This window comes from Gobio gobio, assembly GCF_949357685.1.
Source record: "Gobio gobio genome assembly, chromosome: 13".
In the NCBI taxonomy this organism is placed as follows: domain Eukaryota; kingdom Metazoa; phylum Chordata; class Actinopteri; order Cypriniformes; family Gobionidae; genus Gobio; species Gobio gobio.
In genome coordinates, this window is record NC_137106.1 from 15819145 (window position 1) to 15845561 (window position 26417).

The 26417-nt window shown below is 40.0% G+C and overlaps 1 protein-coding gene across 1 annotated transcript in view; it reads left to right on the forward strand.

Annotated features, from left to right (window-relative positions):
- Positions 1–235: 235 nt before the first annotated feature.
- Positions 236–26417, forward strand: part of prkd1 (protein kinase D1) — a gene marked incomplete at both ends in the record, with an annotated part of 50740 nt that continues 24558 nt past the window's right edge. The window contains 2 exons of the mRNA XM_079832681.1: positions 236–400; positions 24914–25052. Of these exons, the coding sequence (XP_079688807.1) occupies positions 236–400; positions 24914–25052 (304 nt within the window). The remainder of the gene's footprint in view (positions 401–24913; positions 25053–26417) is intronic.

Genomic DNA, 26417 nt, shown 5'->3' on the forward strand with positions numbered 1-26417 from the left:
ATCTGACGTCTATATCTCCATCATCATCTTCATCATCGTCTCTCAATGTCCAAATAACTCTTTGCATTTCCGTGCTATAGGTTTTCCTTCAAATTCGCGTTTTTCGTCTGTTAGCCCTCTCAACGTCTTTGGGGATCTGAAGTTTGCCTCAGTTTGCGCAACCGGTGTGTGTGAACTCGAACAGCCAGATTTGATCGCTGTCCAGGCGTGATTGTGGTGACAACAGGGGATTCATATGAGCGTGCCTCCGGTGATCCGACCGCCGAGCCCCCTCCCGGGGTCGCAAGGCATTTCCTTCCAAATCCAGATCGGGTTGAGCCGGGAACCCGTCCTGCTGGATTCCGGCGAGTTCAGCCTGGCGCAGGTCCGAGAGATGGCATGCTCCATCGTAGACCAGAAGGTAACACTTTCCATTTTCCTCATGTCACATTCATTGCCGTTCCCGTGGAAATATCATAAACGTCACACAAATACTATTTGAAGAAATAACTTTTACCTGTGACTTGCACGTAGGCTACGTTTGTTGAAAAGTGGGGCTTGGCGGTTATTTTCTTTCCAAACTCACAGGATTTTAAGTTTCGACGAACTTGAAATATATTCATATGACCTGCATTGTGTTGTGTGCGTTAATATAGTATGCTAATTTAGAAGTGTGTTAGGCAGAACATACAGGTTTACACAAGTAACTTTCAAAATATAGTCAGTGAGAAAAAAATGATAGAAAATGGCAGTTCAATTCATTCTTGTCAGAGTTTACTTCATAACCCGAAGCAGCAGAATCACACTGGTTTTGTGTAGCTTCATCAAGTGTTCTGCATTGTATTTTCCATTGACAGTGATGATGACGACATGGTGACGTTGGGTACTTATTGAACCAGTGAAGGGCTTGTACTAGCACACATCAGAGTACAGCAGGCCTGTCTCTCCTGCTGAAACACTTTCTTTCAAAACTATTCAGTGGATTGTATCCAGGAGCTTTTTCTTCTTTCTTTCTTTTTTTTTTTTTTTTGTTGATATTTGGGATATCCTGTCGCTGTACACGTTTGTTACATTGAGTGAAAATCAGGAAAAGGAATTTATGGTTGTATAAGGTGGCCTTGAACTTAATTAAAAGGGACCTATTATGCAAAATTCACTTTTACTTGGTGTTTGAACATAAATGTGTGTCGGCAGTGTGTGTGCACAACCACCCTATAATGGCTAAAAATCCACCCACTCTTTTTTTAATTCCCAATTCCCATAAATCATAAGCAGAAGGACATGGCATTTGTAGATTCTAGCAGTGTGATGTCACACATGCTTAGGCTCCGCCCACAACTGCTGACAGACTCATAGTTTTCAGTCACGTGACTGTCGCGGAGCCTTGGAGGGCAAAACCGCCATAGAACTCCATAGAACGGCAGCACAAGCCTGTCAAATTTTCATCTTAAAACAAAAATATGTGAACAAGATGCACGTTTTGGGCACTTATGATCCATATACAGCACCTGCTGCAGTATTTAAATCACTGAAAACAGCGGGACGTTTTTAAAACGCTTAACGTGAAAAACTCTATAGGGTGAGTTGCACCAATAAGGATTAAATTAAGCAAAGTTTAAAGGATTTGTTGATATGGGTTTTATTCTAAATCGAGTCGTTGCACCACTTCATTTTAAACACAGATAAATTATGCAGTAAAAACGTTATTTACATTTATGCATTTGGCAGACGCTTTTATCCAAAGCGACTCACAGTACCCGTATTACAGGGACAATCCCCCTGGAGCAACGTGGAGTAAAGTGCCTTGCTCAAGGACACACTGCTGGGATCGAACCAGCAACCTTCTGCACATCAGTTGAGTGGTTTAACCCACTAGACCACCATCTCCGTTATAGAGCTGAACAAGCAGCAGACGGAGGTGAACTGAAGACAGGCTAAAGAATCCTTAGTGCAACCCACCCTTAAAGTGCCGTAATGTACTACAACAGTGATATTAAAAGATCAAATTCAGTTTACACCTTTTTGATGATGCATACTATATACAGGCGAGTAGATGAGGCAAGAATATGAAAGCTACGTGTTTTCTTTATAATGGGTATGCAACATCAATAAGGTGTATATTGAATTTGGTATTTTAATATCACTGTCTTACCGCATTAATACTGACTACAAACCTGGTAAAAATGACTAGCGGGCAATGGAGGAGAGCCTTCTTTTGCCCTCCAGGTGGGCGTTCCTATAAGCGTGTGACGACACGTGAAAACTATGAATTAGCATGGCCAATCAATAAGACGTGAAAGAGAACCCAGCTTTCTGTGCGTATGAAAACCAGAATACCATAGGCCCATATCAGAAGTTTAGACTATATGTATATGGCGTTAAAACGCATGCACATATGAAGAACTACGATGTCACATGACCACAATAGAGGTGATTGCTAAAAAGAAAACATCTGTTTGGTTTTGATTTGGTATCCGAGGCAGGAGCTGTACAGGCTCCGTCCTCTTCTGTAAAGCTAGTGGGGAGCAGCAGCTCATTTGCATTTAAAGATACATGCACAAAAACAGCATGTTTTTGCTTCCACTCAAAAATGGGAATCTATAACATGGTATAATAAAGGATCTGTGGGGTATTTTGAGCTGACAGACACATTCTGGGGACAACTGAGACTTACAGTGGTGGCCAAAATTATTAGAACATCTAAACATATTGACTTTTTTTGCCTCCAAAACATGATTTCATTTCGTAATGTTCATGAAACATGCAGATGGTTGCTCTGACCATCAAATATCAGATGAAGTGAGTCATACTGTTTTTATCCACTTTTAACATTAATATTTGGTATGTCCGCCTTTTGCAGAAATTACAGCAGCACATCTCTCTGGCATAGTGTCAATATATTTCCTCGGAGAACTTCAACACTAATGTTATCCCATGCCTTCTGCAACTGAAGCCAAAAGCTTTCCTTTGAATGTAGGATAGATCTTTCCAGTTTATTACAAAAACTTACTACCTGCATTGTTGCTATGGTTTTCTGCCATGAGATAGATGCTTTGACAAAATTACACTATAGATTTATGAATACGAGTAGTGACAATGGCATTACATTTGGCAATAGTTTCAAACATATTCGGAGATTGTAAGACTAGAATACATGTAAGACAAGAATATTTATAGTTGTGTGTTAATTTTTGTTTGCTCCTATTAATTTGGCAGAATGGTCTACCAATTGTGATTTGCTGAAGTAAATTTTAACTTGAAATTGAGCTTTTGGAGTAACAGGAGTGAAAGTAATAGCATTTACCAACATAATTTCTTTTTTTTTTTGGAACAGAAAAAAAGTTATTTAGCAACACCCATGTCCAAATTTCAATTTTCCATCCTTTTCTTCACCCAGTCTAACATAATTAATTTTTTATACATAAGAACTGAAGTTAAATTTGTATATGGTATCAAGTGCATTTTGCTTCCAGCATGCAAAGTTCTCACATTCATGAAGACGTCGGGTTTCAAATACGGTTTTCAGTGAATAACAACATATCCTCACACAGAACCACTGTGTGGCTTTAGAAGACTTGTAATATAGCGAACAAGTAATGTGGACTTTGATACCATTCACTCTTGTAGGGAAATTAGCATTCTGATAAATACATTTTAATGCGTTTCATTTTGAAAAATATGGTTTATGGTTATGTTTTTTTTTTGTGTGTAACTTTAATGTTTTTGGAATGACATGAAGGTAAAAGCCAAACCTGACTATATAAAAATCTAATGCAGTACAAGAGCATGTGAACTCAAAAGTGCTTACAGTAGTAAAAAAGTTCTGCGAAGATTCATATTCTCAGAAATTGCTTAACACAGTGATAGCACAGCAGTCAGATTGTCACCACTCCTTAAAATGCACATAAGATGACATCTGCACAGTTATTAATATCTTTTGGCGAAAAGTGTTTTCTGTTTTGTAAGCACCTGTGCTGTGACACATCACCAGAATGATACTACAGCTCCATAAATTTTATGCATTGTGTTCGTTGTTCGTACAAAGTTTGTGACGAGACGCGAGGTGTTGACAACAACATAATTTCCCACTATTATCAAACGTTGTTTTCTTCCTAAATCTCTTTCTCTCCCTTGCGGCTTCTTAGTTTATTCTGACACAGTGCAAGGGTTGCAGTCTGTGTTTTTAAGACATACAGGTGTTAGAATACAGAGCAGTATTTTGATAAGCATAACAACAACAAGCATCATGTGACGCTTAACAAGAAACACCTTTTTTTTAGGCCTGACGTTGTCAGTAAAGTTTAGGAAAATAGAAGTACATGTTTAAATATGGTTAGTAGAAAAAATGTGAATGAGATCCGCAACCTAATCTCCTTCAACGCACACGTTCTCTTGCTCTCTTGAGCAGCACTCGGAGCATTTAACACATTAAACAGTTAGATGTGAGATGTTGAATAAGTGTGTATGATGTGAAGGTGACATTGTTGTGCAGACAGTCTTAAACAATGCTGTGCTTATATTGTTTGGTTGTATGTGTTGGAATGTGTTAGTGGGATGGGGGGAGTTCGTTTCGTTTTATCTACCTGCAGTGCTTGTACAGGTGTTCACACATGGAAAATAACATGTAGGCCTAGCTCAGACTTAAACGTAATTCAGACAACCCAGAGATGTCACTTTGAGTCACACTTCACTTCTTTCTTTTCTCTTTTATTGTTACATATAGGGCAAGTCTGATGTGTGACAACGCACATGTGACAACAGATGAATGAGTTTGTTCATATGTTCAATTCCCTGTCATATTATAGACAGAATCAGATAATAAAAAAATCCATTCCATGCCGATCCGGCCCAGCCTGTGTGGGGCTGATAATAACTCTTTAGCATTTAATACAAATGTGTCGGTCCTTGCCTTGGTAATGCAAGAGTTTACAGACATTATGAGATGTAAATAGTGACTGGAGGATGAACAGATATTCATTTTAATTTTATTTTTAAAGTACCCCTATTATGCTATTTTAAAGGTTCCTAATTTTGCTTTTGAGGTCTCCTACAACAGGTTTACATGCATCAAAGGTCAAAAAACACTTTCATTTTCTCATAATATACACTCACCTAAAGGATTATTAGGAACACCTGTTCAATTTCTCATTAATGCAATTATCTAATCAACCAATCACATGGCAGTTGCTTCAATGCATTTAGGGGTGTGGTCCTGGTCAAGACAATCTTCTGAACTCCAAACTGAATGTCAGAATGGGAAAGAAAGGTGGTTTAAGCAATTTTGAGCATGGCATGGTTGTTGGTGCCAGACGGGCCGGTCTGAGTATTTCACAATCTGCTCAGTTACTGGGATTTTCACAACCATTTCTAGGGTTTACAAAGAATGGTGTGAAAAGGGAAAAACATCCAGTATGCGGCAGTCCTGTGGGCAAAAATGCCTTGTTGATGCTAGAGGTCAGAGGAGAATGGGCCGACTGATTCAAGCTGATAGAAGAGCAACTTTGACTGAAATAACCACTCGTTACAACCGAGGTATGCAGCAAAGCATTTGTGAAGCCACAACACGCACAACCTTGAGGCGGATGGGCTACAACAGCAGAAGACCCCACCGGGTATCACTCATGTCCACTACAAATAGGAAAAAGAGGTACAATTTGCACGAGCTCACCAAAATTGGACAGTTGAAGACTGGAAAAATGTTGCCTGGTCTGATGAGTCTCAATTTCTGTTGAGACATTCAGATTGTAGAGTCAGAATTTGGCGTAAACAGAATGAGAACATGGATCCATCATGCCTTGTTACCACTGTGCAGGCTGGTGGTGGTGGTGTAATGGTGTGGGGGATGTTTTCTTGGCACACTTTAGGCCCCTTAGTGCCAATTGGGCATCGTTTAAATGCCACGGCCTACCTGAGCATTGTTTCTGACCATGTCCATCCCTTTATGACCACCATGTATACATCCTTTGATGGCTACTTCCAGCAGGATAATGCACCATGACACAAAGCTCGAATCATTTCAAATTGGTTTCTTGAACATGACAATGAGTTCACTGTACTAAAATGGCCCCCACAGTCACCAGATCTCAACCCAATAGAGCATCTTTGGGATGTGGTGGAACGGGAGCTTCGTGCCCTGGATGTGCATCCCACAAATCTCCATCAACTGCAAGATGCTATCCTATCAATATGGGCCAACATTTCTAAAGAATGCTTTCAGCACCTTGTTGAATCAATGCCACGTAGAATTAAGGCAGTTCTGAAGGCGAAAGGGGGTCAAACACAGTATTAGTATGGTGTTCCTAATAATCCTTTTGGTGAGTGTACATTGCACATCACATTTTTTAATGATTCTCAAACGACTAGTCAGATGAATCAGTCTCTCTAAGGGTGCTTTCACACTTGGTTCAATTGCCTGGACCGAACCCGAGTTCGATTGTTCGATTGCTCTCGCTCCATCCTTTATCTTTACTCAAAGTAGAGAGAATGACAGGCGATCTGCTTTAATAGACACAGTATTAGGTAATAGTGGCTCACAGCTGTTTAGCAGAAGTATTTCAGTAAAAAAAGTAATAATGCACACAATATAAAACACAAAACTACGTATTTTGAACACCTGGTAGAAAGTATATCAGTAATTACTCATACTTACAGGTTGTGATTCTGAGAAGCAAGCTGGTCCAAATAACCTGAGTACTGACCATAAAGTACTGACCCATCTTTCAATAGCAAGCGTTTTGCAAATCCCGCGTTGAACTCCGAGATTTGAGAAGCAGTCGTCAGTAAAATCTTACGTTGAAGGGCGGGTCGAGTTGTGACAAAGTACAACATAGGCGGGCATTATGCAAATGTATTATCTAGTGACACAGTGAGATTCCACTTGTTTAGGCGCTTCAGAGTCTATTCTTTCTTTTTGGAGACAATAACTGTATTTATCGTGAACTTTTAGCAGTTGGCTAACCATGCTGACAATTCCGGGACGAGAACAGTTTGTAATCGTGCCGTGCTGAACCAAGTTCTAGTGGAAATATAACGGGAACCTTTCCTTATCATTCTTAGAACCGTTCGGCCAGACGGTGAAAAAGCAGCTATAGGTTCCATGAATAACCTTTAACATTTCTGAAACCTTTCCATTGCACAAAATGTTCTTTATAATGGAAAAGGTTTTGTAGAATGGTTCTTCTATGACATTACTGTGAAAATCTGGTCTGTTCCTCACGCTTAACTACTCATAGGACTTCAGAAGACTGAATATAATGCATGAGTAGTACGGCTCATTTTTAACGTTTATTGTCTTTTTTTTCAAAAAAATTTGACAGAAAGTTGCAGAACACACATTTTCATAACAGAAGTCATTTTCTCATTCATCTCAGAACTTGCATTTAGGTCAACTTTCACTTTAAGGACAATATGTTCCACACTTAAGTTGGCCTTGGAAATGAACTTCATTTACTACTTCCTTTGGCCTCTTTGCTCAGTTATTATCTGAGCCAGTGGTTTAATACAGCAGAGGGCAACAAATGTCTCTTGAGCTGTAAGGATCAAGGACCATTCTTAGTCAGATCACAACAAGTCATGAAAGGTGGAGCAAGACTGCTTGACCATGAACCAACTGATAGAGTATGATAGCATTTCTGTAATAACAATAATGTGCAAACACTTCTAACAAGATAATGTGGTGAGTATAAGCTTGTCAGTGCTGATATATATACAGTGCATCTGGAAAGTATTCACAGCGCTTCACTTTTTTCCACATTTTGTTATGTTACAGCCTTATTCCAAAATTGATTAAATTCGTTATTTTCCTTAAAATTCTACAAACAATACCCCATAATGGTAACATGAAAGAAGTTTGTTTGAAATCTTTGCAAATTTATAAAAAATAAAAAACGTGTACACATGTACAACCCCAAATCAGAAAAAGTTGGGACAGTATGGAAAACGCTAATTAAAAAAAAAAGAAGTGATTTCTAAATTTACTTTGACTTGTATTTCATTGCAGACAATATGAACACAAAATCTTTCATGTTTTGTCTGGTCAGCTTCATTTCATTTGTAAATATGCATCCTTTCCTGTCATTCAGACCTGCAACACATTTCAAAAAAAGTTGGGACAGTAAAGCATTTACCACTTTGTAATGTTGCCATTCCTTCACGAAGCTTCTTGAAGGCAGCATATTATGCTCCAAAATCTCTATGTACTTTTCAGCATTAATGGTGCCTTCACAGAAGTGCAATTTACCTTTGCCAAGGGCACTGACACAACCCCATACCATGACAGACCCTGGCTTTTGGACTTGTTGCTGGTAACAGTCTGGATGATCCTTTTCTTCTTTGGTCCGGAGCACACGGCGTCCATTCCTCCCAAAAAATACCTGAAATACTGATTCATCTGACCACAGTACACGTTTCCACTGTGTGATGGTCCATCCCAGATGCCTCCGAGCCCAGAGAAGTCGACGGCGCTTCTGGACACTGTTAACATAGGGCTTCCTTTTGGCACAGTACAGTTTTAACTGGCATTTGTGGATGTAACTACGTATTGTGGTACTTGACAAAGGTTTGCCAAAGTAGTCCTGAGCCTATGTGGTGATATCGCTTATAGATGAATGACAATTCTTGATGCAGTGCCGCCTGAGGGATCGGAGATCACGGTTGTTCAGCTTAGGCTTGCGCCCTTGTCCTAATTACGCACTGAAATTCCTCCAGATTCCTTGAATCTTTTAATTATGTTATGCACTGTTGAATGTGAAATATCCAAATCTCTTCCTATCTTTCTTTGAGGAACATTGTTTTTAAACATTTCAATAATTTTCTCACGTTTTTGTTGGCAAACTGGCGATCCTCGGCCCATCTTTGCTCCTAAAGGATTAGACCTTTCTTGGATGCTGCTTTTGTACCAAATCATAATTACAATCACCTGTTTCAAATCACATCATTATTTAACCATTTTACCTCATTACTAGCCCTAAATTGCTCCTGTCCCAACTTTTTTTTAAATGTGTTGCAGGTCTGAATGACAGGAAAGGATGCATGTTTACAAATGACATGAAATTTACCAGACAAAACATGAAATATTTTGTGTTCATAGTGTCTGCAATGAAATACAAGTCAAAGTAAATTTAGAAATCACTTCTTTTTTTTTTTTGCGTTTTCCATACTGTCCCAACTTTTTCTGATTTGGGGTTGTACATAAGTATTCACAGCCATTGCTCAATATTTTTTTGAAGCACCTTTGGCACCAATTACAGCTTTAAGTCTTTTTGAGTATGATGCTACAAGCTTGACACACTTATTTTTGGGCAGTTTTGGGCAGTTTCTTCCATTCTTCCATTCTTTTTCATTCTTCTTCATGTGCCTTTTACTGAAGAGTGGCTTCCGTCTGGCCACTCTACCAATACAGGCCTGATTGGTGGAGTGCTGCAGAGATGGTTGTTATTCTGGAAGGTTCTCCTCTCTCCACAGAGAAACGCTGGAGCTCTGTCAGAGTGACCATCGGGTTCTTGGTCACCTCCCTGACTAAGGCCCTTCTCCCCCGAACGTTTGGCCGGGCGGCCAGCTCTAGGAAGAGTCCTGGTGGTTCGAAAACTTCTTCCATCTATGGATGATGGAGGTCACTGTGCTCATTGGGACCTTTGTACCCTTCCCCAGATCTGTGCCTCGATACAATCCTGTCTCGGAGGTCTACAGACAATTCCTTGGACTTCATGGCTTGGTTTGTGCTCTGACATGCACTGTTAATTGTGGAACCTTATATAGACAGGTGTGTGCCTTTCCAAATCATGTCCAGTCAACTGAATTTACCACAGGTGTCCTCCAATCAAGTTGTAGAAAGTGGAAACAGGATGCACCTAGGCTCAATTTTGTCATAGGTGTCACATGTGCATTCAAAGACAGGGAATAGCTACTTATGCACATGTGATTTTTCGCTTTTTATTTTTAATAAATTTGCAAAGATTTCAAACAAACTTCTTTCACGTGGTCATTATGGGGTATTGTTTGTAGAATTTTGAGGAAAATAATGAATTGAATCTATTTTGGAATAAGGCTGTAACATAAAATGTGGAAAAAGTGAAGCGGTGTGAATACATTCCGGATGCGCTGTATAAATACGAACAGATTTATAGCTAAAGACCTATTTATATTGTCATTTTATGAGCAGAACATGAAGATATTTGCTGTATTGAAACTTCACAGAAATGACAGTCATTCAAACTTGCAATTGGAAAGACAAACACTTATAAAAAACAATATTTCAACAAAATATGTTTGCCATAGGAAACACAACAAATCTAGCAACAAAGAGCAACATGATCTTAGGCAGAAATTAAAAGTCTCTTTACCATCTCCTCTTTCTCACATTGACAAAAGTCCTTAGTGCTATCAAGGGGCTGCCTAATAGACTGTGAATCCATTAGTGCTCTGGATTATCAGGCTTAATTAAAGTGATAGCGCCTTTGTTTGAAGTTTGCACCTTTTTGCATTACCGCTCCTCAAAGTGTTCTTATTAATCAGCGGGGCTGCCGCACTCTTCATGCTAAGCGCTAACCGATCCATTGCTCAGTCCATAGCATAGACGTGGCTGGCAGATGAGCATAACTGATGATGGCTGTGTGGAACAGCTACTTGTGTTTGATGGGTTATTTTATGTCAGCCTAATGCATCCATCACAGGTCTAAAACGAGTTTGAAAAAAAAATGGATACTTGTATTTGTGGAGCTAAGTTTAATAGAGTCTTTCTGTAAACAGGCATAAAAGACCTGCACTGTATTTTGCACATTGTTACAATGAAATAGCCTCCAAAATGTAGATTTTAACGCAATTATACATTTACCCATCCTAAGACATTATATTTGAATTATCGATATTAGCTTATATGGTCATCTCGCCAGCTCTGGTCTTTCTATGTGAGTCTTTCTAGTTGCTTGGCAACTGATTATGATTGCCTGTGAAGTACTTATCTGAGTGCCATTATGATGACGAGAGCCATGTGTGGTGGGGTCACGCACACACACACACACACACACACACACACACACACACACACACACACACACACACACACACACACACACACACACACACACACACACACACACACACACACACACACACACACACACACACACACACACACACACACACACACACACACACACACACACACTCCCACACTGGGGTAAGAGATGAGAGCTGCACATAGCCCATTGTTAAGCAGCTGTTCTGGAGAGTATTCAAAGAGCTTTTATTATCATGAAATACATGACGGTGTGCATGTGTGTATGCCTGTTTTTGAGGGCAGTGGCTTCATAGCGTCTCATTCATCTTGGTTTTTTTCAACAACGTGTAGCGGTGCCGCAAAACACTTTGGTCTTTAAACCAGTCAGGTTGCTGAATGGATTCTTGCTGTCATATATAATGCTGTGGCTCTGGCAAAGTAGTCATGAAAGGTTTCTTGAGTAAAGTGGACCGATGGAGCCTCAGTTTTGCACTTTCATTTAATAGCATTATTGAGATATGGATTCTCATGCGGTCCAACGTGGAAATAAGGAGAGTTAACAAAGAAACTTGTTAATTGCTTTCCGTAATGAAGTAAACACTGCATATTGCAGTAATTGAAATGACTAAAAATATGTAGTTTGTCTCGGTGTCAATGCAGTTTACTGAGAGGTTACATCATTTTCATGGGTGTTCAAGCAGGATTGGATCTTTTCAGGAAAACCAAGCACAAACATGGTCATGTAGTGTTGTTTTAGACTGTACATTCAGCCACTGAAAAAGCCAACCTTAAAGTATACCTTGCAACAAGGTATATTTGAGCAGTCCTGCTGCTGGCAAATCTTGGTGCCCTAAGCGTAATTACTTTATGGTGCCCATGGTGGCAGCGTTTGTGACTTTTTAGAGCTGGTGCTCCCTCAGCTCTTGGTGCCCTGCGGCAGCGCTGTATTTGAGTCACTCTTGTTGAATCTTAAAGCATTAGCATGTACTTTACAGACAAAGTGTCTGATTTAATAAAGCATTGATGTGATGCTTGTTTTTGTCCAATCTATCAGTATAGTCTATAAAAAGATGCAATTCATGCAATGCCCTTAATACACCTCTTCTATGAGGGGTAGGGGAGAGCGGGGCACAACCTAACGCTTTTTGACTTTCTCAGTTTGTGTAAATCCACTTGGGGTTCAGAGTATTTATTTTTTCCCACATTAATTGCACACATGTCTAGTACAATTATGTGGTTTTGTTTCATTAATACAGTGTATACTTTTTTCTTGATTTACCCCGAAAGAATGGAAGTCAAATGTGACAACATGGCCCATAGGTGGGGTACATTGTAACATGTGGTGGGGCACAATGGAACATGAGCAAATAACAGCTTAAAATGTTACCTGATATAATCAAAAAAATATACAAGACAAACTAAAATATTTTGTCAACAAAATACAATTATTAACTTTTTTAAATAAAATAATGGCATTTTTAATTATTAAAAATATAAGCATTTTTGAGTTTGACTACAAACACATAGCTAAAAACAGCTATACAGCATAGTTCAAAACATAATAATAATTAATAATTTCTGAACATTAACTCAGTCATTATTCACCCTTTTCTCATGGTTTCTCAAAAGAATTCATAAAAGTAGAGAATATAATGTTATATTTTTAATAGGGGCTCATTGTAACGCAGTGTTACAACGCACCCCATCTGCTCAACTGGGATTTAAATCGCGGCTCGTGTCTTCTGCTGGTTAGATCAGCATTAAAGAACGATCTCAACTGTTAAATAACAGATATAAGATTAAAATAATATCGGATTAGTCTTATTTTAAATAAACACAAAAAACAGAGATGAAAACTAAACTTAAGTAACAAATTTACATTTGTATTGGTTAAATACATGTTCATATCTTCCAGAGATTTTTTTTCCCTATTTTTTCTCTAAATAATGTTGACATGGCAACTAGTAAATACACTAAGTTTCGTCATTCTGGCATGTGTGGAAAGGGTTAAAACGTGCACACACGTGCAAGAAAGGAATGTTATTTCACTATAACCCGTCAGCAGGCCGGTGATAGCCCATCTGAAAAACACATAGCCCCGGGACTTTGGGCTTTGCGAGCTGGCGTTACAAGTCCGACTCTGATCACGAATGAACCAATAACACATTCTCCAGCCTGTAACAGCGTGCTAAGGTATGTAATCAATAGATATCAAATGATCTGTAACAATGCAATACTAACACATATAAAAAAACATGTTTTACTCACATGAGTGTGTTGCACCATTCCTGTCAGATCCAATATAGAAGGCACAGCATTGTGTTTTAAAGGGGTGTTTCCGTGTTTTTTTTCTAGGCTTGGTTGTGTTTATGGGGCGCAGTATAACATGTCTTAATACTTATTCTTTTTAAAAACGCCGTATTTTTCTAATATTTTACCTTTATTCCACACCGCTGTCTCCACTGTCCTTTGAATGGCTCGTTTGCTTCCTGCTTCTATGAAGCCCATCCCTCCGAAAAACGCAATGGTCTTAGATTGGTTAGATGGCCAAATGTAGTTTGTAGTTCTGCAACAGCTCTCTCTCTTTCGTAATGACTGCGACGTGGCCTCGCCCACTTTGTTGCGTGTTCGCGGGGGCAGTGTTTATGTTAATAGCAAGGGTTTATGATGTCACCAACCCGGGAAGAAGCTTGTTGTAGTCCAAACCAGACGTTTTTGTAGGCAATAAACTGCCATAACTTTAAAAGACAATATCTCCGTTTGCATTGAACTTTCAGCACTATAACTTTGCAGATACTGTTTATGCCCAAGCAGAAACATTACACACTAACTAAAGTTTAAAAAGTGAAATAGCATGCAACCACCCCTTTAATCTCAATATGTCTGCAAATCCAGTCTCGACCTCCATCTTGTTTACAATCGATTCCGCTGTGAAATGAAGCGAACAAACGCAATGTCTTACGCACGTGAGCTGGAACCAACATCGTTTAGCTCCACGAGTCAGTGGGAAGGCTTGAGGCGGTGCTTCTGCGTCCTAATACGTTAATGGTCGACATATTGTGAGATTGCTCGTTTTCTGGGCCTGGTGTCTATAAAAGCTTCTCTTTCTCTAACAAGGACGTTTTCAGCTCTGAAACTTACAGGAGATTCTTATATCACGATTAACTTTTATATACCAAAGGCTCTCAATTCATCACCCCTTTAATGGTACAACTTTATTTTGATGGTCCCCTTTAGACATTCAATTGACTATAAGTAACTTTGTACCTATATGTCTCATGAGAGTATTAGTAGACGGTCTGCTTAATATCTGCTAACTCTTTATTATGATGGTCCCTCAACGGACATTCTACTGATTATAAGTAACTACATGTCAACTTATTCGACTAACCCTAACAGTCTACTAATACTCAACTAATACTCATTAGGTGCAACGTTACTTATAGACAACAGAATGCCTAAAGGGAACCATCAAAATGGTGTAAAATTATTCAATTTAATAAAAAAATTATATATTTTTCCTTGAAACAATTATGTAATTGATTAATAAAACATGTTCAAGAGGCACATGCAACGATTTATAAATATAAACAGCTTTGATAATCTTACTTAGGGGCCTCTACATGTTTAAACAAACTGAAATGAGTGCCAACTTGTCTCTCTTTAACTGCTTAAGACTTTAATTGTTCTTTAATCTCGCATAAAACAACTGGAAGTGGTGCAGTGATTGCAGAAGCACACAAAAGCTTGGCTTATGTATTGTTTCATGATTGTTGCACCTCATGCTGTGTGAGGGAGTCCAGTTCACCTTATCATAGGCAAAATATCGAAATTATAAAGTCAATTTAGAGGTGTACCACCCGCTAAGCCTGTCATGCTATTTTAATGATCTGCTGTAGCACCTCAAAGCCCAACAGAACTTGTGCTGTCTCCAGCCGAGTGCACTTTGCCAAGGGTTAGTTAGTGGGCATGTCGGCACTAAGGAAGAGAGCTGTAAAATACTCACTAATAAAGTGTGAACATACAGCTATTAAGGTGACAATGAGAATCTTAGCAGTCCTAAAAGAGAGCTGTAATTAGATACAGTGTGCAGTCTCATCTTATAGTGTCGCTCATCCAGATGATTCTCCCCAGGATGAAGCACATGGAAATGTACAGTATGTGAGTGAGAACTTAAATTCTGCAACATGATCTTTGAATTGAGACCTAGACATATTTGCAATTTCAATTATTAGGGCCTGATTTTTTTTAATGATGCTCTGCTCATTTTTGGCCCATCTTGTTCTAGTAAAATTAGTCACTAGAAATTGTCAGTATAGATTTAGTTAAAGGCATAGTTGGCCCAAAAAATTGACTCATCATTTACTCACCCTCATGTCATTCCCAACATGTATGACTTCTTTCTTCTGTGAAACATAAAATATATTTTGAAGGATACTTGTTGTCCATACAGGGAAGTCACCAGGATCCAAAACAAATAATTGACTTTCATTGTATAGCCAAAAGAACACTGAACACTTTTAAAAAATATATATATGTATGTGTTCCTTTTATGTTCCACAGAAGAAAAAAAGGGACACAGGTTTGGAATGACGTGAGTAACTGACATGATAATTTGTTATTTTTTTTATTTTTGGGTGAACTGTCTGAAACTTGCTTTTACAGACCTTAATAGGATGTGATATAACATGAACCAATAACATCTTGATCCAGCAGCCGTGGCTTTGGCAGAACACCTAGATGGTTGTTTTCTTGTATGTGTGTGTGTGTGTGTGTGTGTATATAGGGTGTATAAATAGAGGAGCAGTGCTCCAATAGTATTGATCAGTGGTTGTTCCAGCACAGCCAGCAGCTACTAACCTGCAGACTACACATGGCTTGGGCAGACCGATTGACTGATGGTGGTTATGGTTCATGCTGGCTAGGCTCATTGACTGGCTCCCTGAAATCTATTATGTTTGCTGTTCTGGTAGGTGTACAAAGCCATGCATTTTATTTGATAAAACTACAGTGACACACGATCCTTCAGAAATCTGTTGCTTTGGTGCTCAAGAAACATTTATTTTTATAATCAATGTTGAAAACAGTGCTACTTAATATATTTGTGGAGACCCTGATACATTTCTCAGGATTCTTCAATGTATATTTTCACATTGCTGCTATGCACACTTTTGTTTCTTTGCACTAAATATGTGTAAAATTAATTAGATAATTTTTACATACATTTTAACATGTTTGCTTTTAAAACATTTTTTTAATTGAATCTGTTGCTCTAAAACATTTAAACACATTATTAGTGCTCTCTCTTTGTAAAAAAAAAAAATCAACAGATGCTTTATATTGACATTTTATGCATGAATTGTGTCATCATTTACTCACCTGGAAGAAGGAAGATATTAGGAGATATCAGATTTGAGAGAGAGATGGATGAATAACAGCAGTGCTTTATTGAACAGTGTCCAAAGTTGCTGAGTATAGACAACACACGATGAGCTATGCAAGTATAATGCTTCAGTTCTTAGGTTTGCAGGTGAAGATCCAACTGGTAAGTATATCCACACATGCATCATATAATGCTTAAGTCCGTTAGAGTGAATGAATAACAAACAATGTCTTGGTCTTACAGGGATTGCAGGAATGCTAGAGGTGGAGAACAGATGAGAGAATAGCAGACAGGATCTTGGAGAAATCTTAAGCCCTCTTCAAACTGGACTAGTTTTCTAAACATAGTTTGAGGAACAAATCTTATCACCCAATGTCTGTGATTTCTGTGTTTATTACAGAGGTGTGAGTGTGGGTGTTACAGAAGGTCATCTTCTCTGCTTGCATGCATCAAGTATATGTTTTTTTATTATTTACTTATTGATATAACTTATTTATTATTAAAACCCTATTTAAACAAACTTCATATAAGTTTATAGAAGTGGCTGTTTATAATAAACCCACGTAAGTGACATCTAGAGAAGCACCTTATTTGACACAATTTGCCTACTCATTTTATAATAAAATTTTTTCGTCGGATGCCATCCATGAAACGAAAGCATGTAGAAGATTGGAGCACAAATGGTAGCTCAAAAAAGTTAGTATATTACAATATCAGCAATCGAAGACATTAGCAATCAGAGGACCGTTGAGTTTGCTGAAAAACAGTGGGTAATTTGCCCTGGAATTTTTACTGAGAATGTGAGAAAAACAAACACAGACATGGCAGATACAGACAGGATTAAATTAGCAAAGTACGTCTGTGAAACAGCTATTTTTTTAACGTCCCCCTAGAAAACTAGTCCCGTCCAAATAGGGCTTTAGAGGGTAAATATTTTAGGTAAGTTGACAGGTAAGTAGTCCAAGTAATAGCAGGAGGAGCCAGGGCAAAACCCCCAGCAGACGGTCCAGGATGCAGGACAGAGCTGAAGATTCCCAGCAAGCCAGGGTAGATGCAACTGATCAGGTGGCCAGTAGGATGGAGCAAGTAGATAGGACCAGGCAGAAGACTTCTCTGGTTTTATATATCCTGGGTCACATGAGAATTTGAGGAATGCCGGCTAAACTGCTGACGTCTGGAAGGCCGGCTGAGATGCGGGCTTCTGAACTGCCGACAGACATTATACTTCTGGAGTGCCAACCATGACAGACCTGATGAAATACAAACAGAGAACTCAAGAATGGCCACCATAGGCGAGTGGCGACATAAGTGAGCTATGATCTGCCTCCGTGGCCGTGACGAGGGAGCTATGACTCTGGAGCGAGCTCTGGGGCTGGAGCGTACTCTGGAGTGAGCTCATGTGCTGAAGTGGAAAAATTTAGTTTTAAATTTTGGGTGAACTGTCTGAAACTTGCTTTTACAGACCTTAATAGGATGTGATATAACATGAACCTATAACATCTTGATCCAGCACTCCCATAAGGCCACCACATCCAAGCAGACGATTCAGCAAGCCAGGGTAGATGCCACTGATCAGGTGGCCAGTAGGACGGAGCAAGTAGAGAGAACCAGGGAGAAGACTTCTCTGGTTTAATATATCCTGGGTCACATGAGAATTTGAGGAATGCCGGCTAAACTGCTGACGTCTGGAAGGCCGGCTGAGATGCGGCGTCTGAACGGCCGACAGACATTATGCTTCTGGAGTGCCAACCAGGACAGACCTGATGAAATACAAACAGAGAACAGAGAACTCAAGAATGGCCACCATTGGCGAGTGGCGACATAAGTGAGCTATGATCGGCCTCCGTGGCCGTGACAACGGAGCTATGACTCTGGAGCGAGCTCTGGGACTGGAGCGGGCTCATGGGCTGAAGTGGACTTTGGACAGGGTGAAACTTCAGAAATCGACTTCACTGGCCCATTCGGGGGGATTTGGTATGGTCTCACTGGTCGTGACAGGAGCTGTCAAATGTAGAAAAACCAAGCCCCTTTTCATTGCCACCCATACTGACATTAGTGGAGGGTCTGCCAACTTAGAAATCAAATCCATACTTGCAGAAATAGCCTTCTTATACCTAGGTATGGGAACGCTGAAGCTGACTCTTGGGCAGAATGGGACTCTGGACTCTTGAGCACGCATGAGCAGTGATGATAGTGCACGACTTGGGAGGAGTTCTAAGACAGGTGGTGTTTCGATGGCGATGACCACTGGCACCTGGAGGACTGGGGTGGTTGTGACTGAGGAGCAATGGTGTCTTCAACCACTTAACCTACCGTCAATGAGGATCCACTCAGCCACAGCACATAATAAATGTATCTTTCCAGGGAACAAGCGGTAGCTGCCGCTGGTATTTGTTGAAAAAGATGATCGTCTAATCCACTCCAGAAGAAGCAATGCAAGTATAATGCTTCAGTGTTTAGGTTTGCAGGTGAAGATAGAGTAGGTGACTTCAACTGGTAAGTATATCCAGACACGCACCTTTTAGTTGCCGTTAGAGTGAATGAATAACAAACAATGTCTTTGTCTGACAGGGATTGCCGGGACGATGTAGGTGGAGAACAGATGAGGGAACTAGGAGACAGGATCTTGGAAAAATCTTAAGCTTGGTACATACTCTGCAAGAACAAAAAAAATTATTCGTTTTCTCGAGGTGGCAAGAACAAGAAAAAGTTCATTCTGGCCAGGACATTCCATACTTCACGAGAAAAGCAGGTGCCGAACGTCTCCATTTCTCTGCATTAACCCCGCCCACTTTAAAATCCAATCACACAATAGTTCTCGGACACCCACAAGAAAAAAGTTCTGCTCAGACGGTGTCGCGAACGAGCTGCGAGATCTCCCAAACCCGGGCTCCTGCCCTGGGAGCGAGAACTTTTTTCTCTGTTCTTGCGGAGTATGTAGCGGCCTTTAGAGGGTAAATATCTCAGGCAAGTAGTAAACCAGACAATGATTATGACCAAAGGCGGAGGTACACTGTTGAAGTTTGGACATTCGGGAGCTTGTGCGCCATTGCACACACCACGAGTCAGTTAATCTGATAAATGCGTCAATGCAGCTGGTACGCTGCACGACTGTACTGCACGGCGAGCCGGAGGCAATCACATTAGCTTTCGTGCTAAACACAGAGACTGGAGCTTTCAATGTTGCTGCTATAGTTTCGGATAAAAAAAAGAAATAAAATGATTTTGTGAAAAGCAGAGAACAACAGCCATCGCTATCAACCAAAACAATTGAATTTGTGTGTGTCAGTGTATGCGCATCATAGATCTATCCTATGTGATGTGTTTGTGTATGATTTGGCAATAGGGGACAGCCTGGTCAAAAGTAAGTCCACTCCCCAAATGTTTTAAACATGTTTGAAAATTATCTGGAGGTCGAGAGGTGCTCATAACGTACTTGGCTCGGCTCGTAATTCCTCTCACACAATGCAAGCAGCGACAATATGAGCATCAACAATTTCCACAATTTCTCAAGAGAGAAAAAAATAATAGCCTGTGATCTCATACAACAGCAAAAATCGCACCATGTGTGCCCAGCTTTTAGGTGTGTGCTTAAATACTGTGGTGATGAGCGTGCTAATCAGGTGCAGGTGCAGATGATGGCTAAGTAAGTGCAGGTGATGAGCAGGAGGAATGCTGGGAATTGTAGTTTTGAGTGTGAGTGAGGGAGGACCAGTGCGCTCGTATTTTTTAAAATATAAAATATATTTTTTTGTTTTCTGCAGAAGAAAGAAAGTTGCACAGGGGAATGACATGATGAGGATTATTCAATTATGCGGTAATGTGAGGAAGTGTGACATGACGTATAAGAGCTAACTGTGTCATAACATAAAGCATCTATTGATAAATAAATAAAAATAGAAAGAAAATACAACTATCCCTTAAACAACGTGTGCACAGTCCTCTATTGGTGCTTCAGTGACAGCCTTCTTAAATATTAAATACAAGTCTTCAGCCACAGCTTTAAGAACTGTTTTGGAAAGCATAATATTGAAAATTATATTTCTCTGTACAAAGCGTTCTGGCACGTTTATACAGTTTCTCACAGCAAACTGCACTGCCAAAGTTACAACAGTGTTAAGTTCATTACACTTTACCCAACCACTCTGAATTTACTTATGGTGAAACTAATGAAATAAATCAAGAAACTCTGAGAACTCCTCTAGAAATGCCAGAAATTATTGTGACGAGTCAAATGGATGAAAACACTAATGATGACTAAAGAAAAGAAAAGAAAAAAAGCTACATAGTATTGCATCTGCTTGACATTTAGATATGCCAAATATGAGAGCCTGTCAGCCAAAAGTACTGAATCCTTTTTCCTTGAGGTGCAACATTTGACTCACTCATGCTTTGAATGCACAAAATGGCTTGTAATATTTAAGGAAACAAACCACCCTGTTCTACTGACTTTGGCACAGTGTGAACAGCCATTTATCTTCTGCTCATAGCCTCAAAACTGATTACAAGACGAAGGTCTATGCATCACGGGTGTCTGTTGTTCTACTGGCATGGATTCGTAGCCCACTATAGTTAGACATCAACGCATTTGTACTGCTGTGGTCATTGTCATCTTTGTTGCTGATAACCAGCAGCAATCCTCACTGCAATTTTTGCTTGTTTTGAAGTGAAGTGTCACATAAACCACCCTGATTTTGCATCAAATTGATATTTTGTGTTGTTTCCCTTCACTTTCCATACATCTGCCATGATGGAACATGTACATGTATGATGCACAGTTCTGATGTTACAGGGCCGCCCTCGTACATCCCAGTGTTTGCTTTAGCTTCATATATACCCAGTGTCCAAATAATGCCTATGTTATATTGCAAACTAGTATTTCTTATGACATTACTTTAATGTACTGTTGTAATCATAAACACACTGGTTTGTAGTGCAAATAGTTTTACTGTTTTGTGCACTTTGGTGTTATACTTATATTTATTTGCCAGTGAATCGAAAGTTTCACATATTTACAGAAAATAGCTTACTTCCACTTTGCAAAATATGATGAATATGCGGAAAACATTATGTCAAAATTAATTGTATTTATAAACCAGTAGGCAAAACATACTTGGATGGCCTACTACTTATGCTGGGATTTTAAAGCGTGCATCCAATGGAAACCTCACTGTCCCATTAGGCCACGGGAGAGGAGTTGTGAATGGCACTGAAGCGGCGCTGTGAGTCACATGACAATGACAACATGGCGGATGAATACATCCAGATTTTCATAGTACATCCACCTTATTCATGACGAGCCTACTGTGTTTTGAATTACGGGTGACACTTCCGGTTTGAGGAACTTCCATTCAAAAAGATGAATTTATCCGGTTTATCTCCACGTAGGCCTGTTATATATGTTACATGTCATGCGCGAATCGGTGGGCGGAGCTACAGAATTAGGCGTTCTTCTTCGGTCGAGGCAGCGTTTCACTGCTCTCTGACGTCACAGGGAAGCAAATTGCCCGATCGATCGTTTGATGAGCCAGCTGTCAATAAAAGCTTTTCTTTGACTAACAAGGAAGTTTTCCGCTCTGACACTTACAGGATATTCTTCTATTACGAAGACCTTACATCAAAAGCTCAAGGAAAAGTTTCTCAATTCATGACCCCTTTAATATCAATGCAAAGGTCAATTGATTTCAAATCATCTAACTTATCCATATGCACATCCACCAAGATATGAAAATGTATTTATAAATGCTAAAGCTTAATTGTAATAGCTGTAATCCATTATGTGTTTTATATGTAATATAATGCCCGTATCACAATATGACAACAGGTTGATATCATTAGTTTGAGTAATTAAAGGGCTAAGGTTCTGTAGGATGTCAAAGCGTTGCTGGGAGGAAGGAACTGCGGTTTAGCATTAAGAGCAGGGCATTGAGCCTGGTATGGCGTAGGCGAGAGGGGGTTGACAGTTAGAACGGATGATTCACTCCTTACGAGCTTTCAGAGCGCTCGCTTGCTCTTTCTCTCTGCCCGTCCATCTTTCTCCTTCCATTTTTTCCCAACACACCTGCCTTTTTTGACACGCACAAGTGCTCGCTCCACCCTGACAACCAGCTTCAGCAACCAGTTGTTTAAAGGGAAGACAACATCCAAATTGATGTTCTTCTCGCCGCTCTAGCCTGTCATCTATAAAACACATACAGAGAGATGGCAGAAAATGACAGTCATGAAAGACCATCAAGCAAGGGGGTCTGGGCTGCTCTCTAAGAGGCAATAACAGAGTTATTGTCAGAGAATTCCACCGATCGGAGCCAGACATCTCCCAAGGGGTTAATGACAAGGATCGGTGTGTCTTTGGCTTTGATGGCTCAGACATGCAGCAGATATATGTGCATCCATTTGTGCCAAACAAATGAATAGTGCTCAATCAGGAAAGAGCCTTGGGTGTCCGCTGCCATGACAACCCACACTGTTACAGTGAGGCTGCTGTCATGGTGACCTCAAAAGCACACTTGCCTCTGTGTATCTTCATTGTGTAGCACTCATTAGAGCTACACAAGAGGGGAAGGAATCTGCACAATTAAACCGCAAAAAGATGGAAAGGAAAACAGATAGCCCAAACCGCAAGTGGTATCAAATTGAATCGAATAAACGCCGTAACCTTGCGCAAGTCTCTGTGTGGTGCTTGAATCTAATAATGTCCATGCATTGGTTTGGAATGTGTGCTTGCGGTGGTATGCTTTTAAAAGGCGAGTCTACCGCCTTACTCTGTAACCGTATGATATGCTAACAGCGCGTTTTGCTGCAGTGCACATCTTGTGTGGGCGTTCGGAGGTGAGCTCCTCTCCCGGGTTGCTCAACAATAGATAGAGTCATCTCTATTTTCTACAAACCAGTGCAGTAGTTAGAAGCAAGCCTGAAACGTTAGCTCTGATCAAATGCTCTTTCTTACTATAAAATGGCACATTTGGAATTGTGAATAAATGTGACACGGCTATTTGACTGGATTGGGAACAAGGCGAACGATTAGTGTTCAATCTGTTAACCTGCAGTCTGATAATCATCATATGCTTTCACGGTCTGTTAGCATCCAGATATCTTGGATGGAGACGCTTTATAATCCCACAGTTGCTTTTTCAATGTTAGTCATTGCGGCTCGGTGTCTCTATTTAGAAATTGGATTTTTTCCACATCGTTCACTTCCTATTCAGCTCTGTGCCTGCCATACTTTGCTCTCTGTAGATGCCTCTTCAGAAATCTCATTTGAAGCAGCTTCCTGAATTTTTGTACACTTTAATGCATACAGGAATATCAGGCACATACATAACTCTCATTTGCACGATATAGAGACAAGCAAAACTAGAAAAGCATTAGAGAAGTGTGGAGTGAATTCAGTCAGGAAAAGGTTGAGCAAAATTGAGCATTTAAGAGCTGGGTCCAGTTGCGTAAACACTGTTGCTGCATCCGAAATCACATACTTCACTCACTACTATATACAGTATAGGCAAAAAACAGTAGGTGATTAAACCAGTATGTCCGAATTCACAGTACACTACTCATAAAAGACTAGACAGAAAGTCCCTGCATGACCTACTATTTCCGGCGAGGTTCTGAAGTGTGCATACGATGGACACTTTACTATCCCATGAGGCCACAGGAGAGGATTTGTGAATGGAAGTGAAATTACGAATTGTAAATTACGAATTAATTACATTTAAGTTGCATTTCTTAAATGGACTAATATATATATATATACATGATTCAAATTTTTAAGTTGAATTTCATTAAATTTAAGTCTAATTTCTTAAATTCAAATTTGAATACCAATACTATATTCTACCTCAACTTAAAATCAAATTCAGTAATTGGAATTTAAAAGATTTTCTCAATTCCTTATATGTGTTGATACTCAGCACTCAGCGTATTTTGGATTTATGAACTTACAGAATAATGTCAATGCAGATGCAAATCTCAAATACAAGTTCATAGTGACAGCTAGAGTAGTTTTGATTTGTGATCTCTTTGTTTGTGGTGTAATAAAACCCAAATAGCTTAGATGCGAGTACCCTTTGTGAATTGTGTAGGTTTGAATTGCCATTACATGCAGGCCTTCTCTGCAGTGTTGCTGCAACTCAACCCAGCAGGGATCAATAGGGAATGAGGCTAGTGAGCCATTTCCCCAGCGGTCTACATGGGTCAGTCAATATGTTGCTCTCTTCTTTTGACATTGGATTGATTGCGAGGCTGCTGTTTGTAAAACTGTTTAGGAGCAGTCAAAAAATAGGGAAAAAAAGAAAAAACAAAGCATTTCATGCTACAAATCGGTTTTGTCCCATGAGCGATCATAATGCAGTTTCTGAGTACTGAATAAAAAGCTTCAGGTATGAGCAATGTCTGCAATTTGAATATGTGGGTAGGGCTTTTAGATGCATTATATGTCTGGCATCAGTAGACGAGCAATTCATGTAAGCTAACCATTATAAACTACACACCACCCACTCAATAAAGTCTTTACTCAGTAAAAACACCTGACAGACTTCATTTTTTTCCTTCCGTCGCAGTTCCCAGAATGTGGCTTCTATGGGATGTATGAAAAGATTCTTCTTTTCCGTCATGATCCAAACTCTGAGAACATTCTGCAGTTGGTGAGGTGCGCGGCTGAAATTTTGGAGGGGGACCTGGTGGAAGTCGTCCTGTCAGGTAAGTGTCATGTTCAATAGTTTTTGCTCAGCATGTTGTGATGCCCCTAGACACAGATGTACATCCATCGTCTTCTCATTTGTGGCGTAACACATTGTTTTATAGATCAGTTAGACGAGACACCTTGACTTTGTTGCAACGCCCGCCAAAGTTTTTGCAGTCTGCCACAAACCCGGGTGCGATTCCTGTGCCATTTCTGACTGTTTTCGTGTCTCTTAGTCCTTCCATTTCCCACTCTGGAAAAGTTGATGCGTATCCAAGTTTTGATGCCGCACCCGGTGTGAAAACCGGAGTTGCTTTGCTGAGGAAGCGATGGAGGTATCGCATTTGACACTGCTAAAGTGTTTCTCCAAACACTTGGCAGGCCTTCCCCTCCCTTCCTCCCCCTCTCCTCCCTGTGCTATGTCAGGTAATTGAGTGAAGTCTATTCTGACGAGATAAAGCGGGGACTGACACCTCCTCCACCCCCCAGCCTCTCTACCAGGCCTGGTGTGTTTCTCTGTTCATGTGCTTGTCTGTGACAAGATGAATCAGGTGATTAACACACCCAGATGCACACATTCTCATAGACGAGCCTTTGGGAGCCTAGAGTAACACTTCTCAATGACACACCTGACAGCTGCTTTCACTGTAAAGTAACATAGAAGAGTTTTACAACTGTCACAAAAGTAAGGTCAACGGTTATTAATTATGACACGTCCTGAGGGATCCTGTGCGATTGTTTTCTCGGAGGGTATAATTACTGATGCAAAAGTAAACTGCGTCTTGGAAAATAAATGGTCCAGCTTTACTAATTAAGTAAACTTATTATTTTACAGCACTCTAAAGCATTAGAGTAAAACCTGATTTTGCTCACCATATGTTTTTCAAAGCACAAGTTGCGTGCTTTGTAATTGGCCTAAATTGGAAAAAAGCCGCAACGAGCGGGCCAATAAACGCTGATCTCTCAGATTATCACTTTGACAATATCTACTACAGTAATTAAAAAGAGCAGCATTTCATGAAAATATGACCTACGCTTTCTCTGCTGGGTCTCTACCCAGGCTGTTATGGTTCTTAAAGTCTGCTCGGAGTCTATTTTCTGCTGGATAAATTTAGAGTAACCATGGGTTGGCTCCAGTGAAGCGCGCTGACAGGATGTTTGGCTGTGCCTGGATCAACATAATTGCAACATAGAAAGTGCATTAAAATACAGGCGCTAGACAGAACGTGTGGGATTAATAACCATACAGATAGATATTGATTAAGAAGTATGCATAAACTTTTTTAGTGTGCCAAAGTGATAGTGACTCCTAATCATTGTACCTTTCTTGTTGCCTTTAATGTCTCGAAGAGGAATCGCAGGGCAGAGTGTGTACTGTGTAG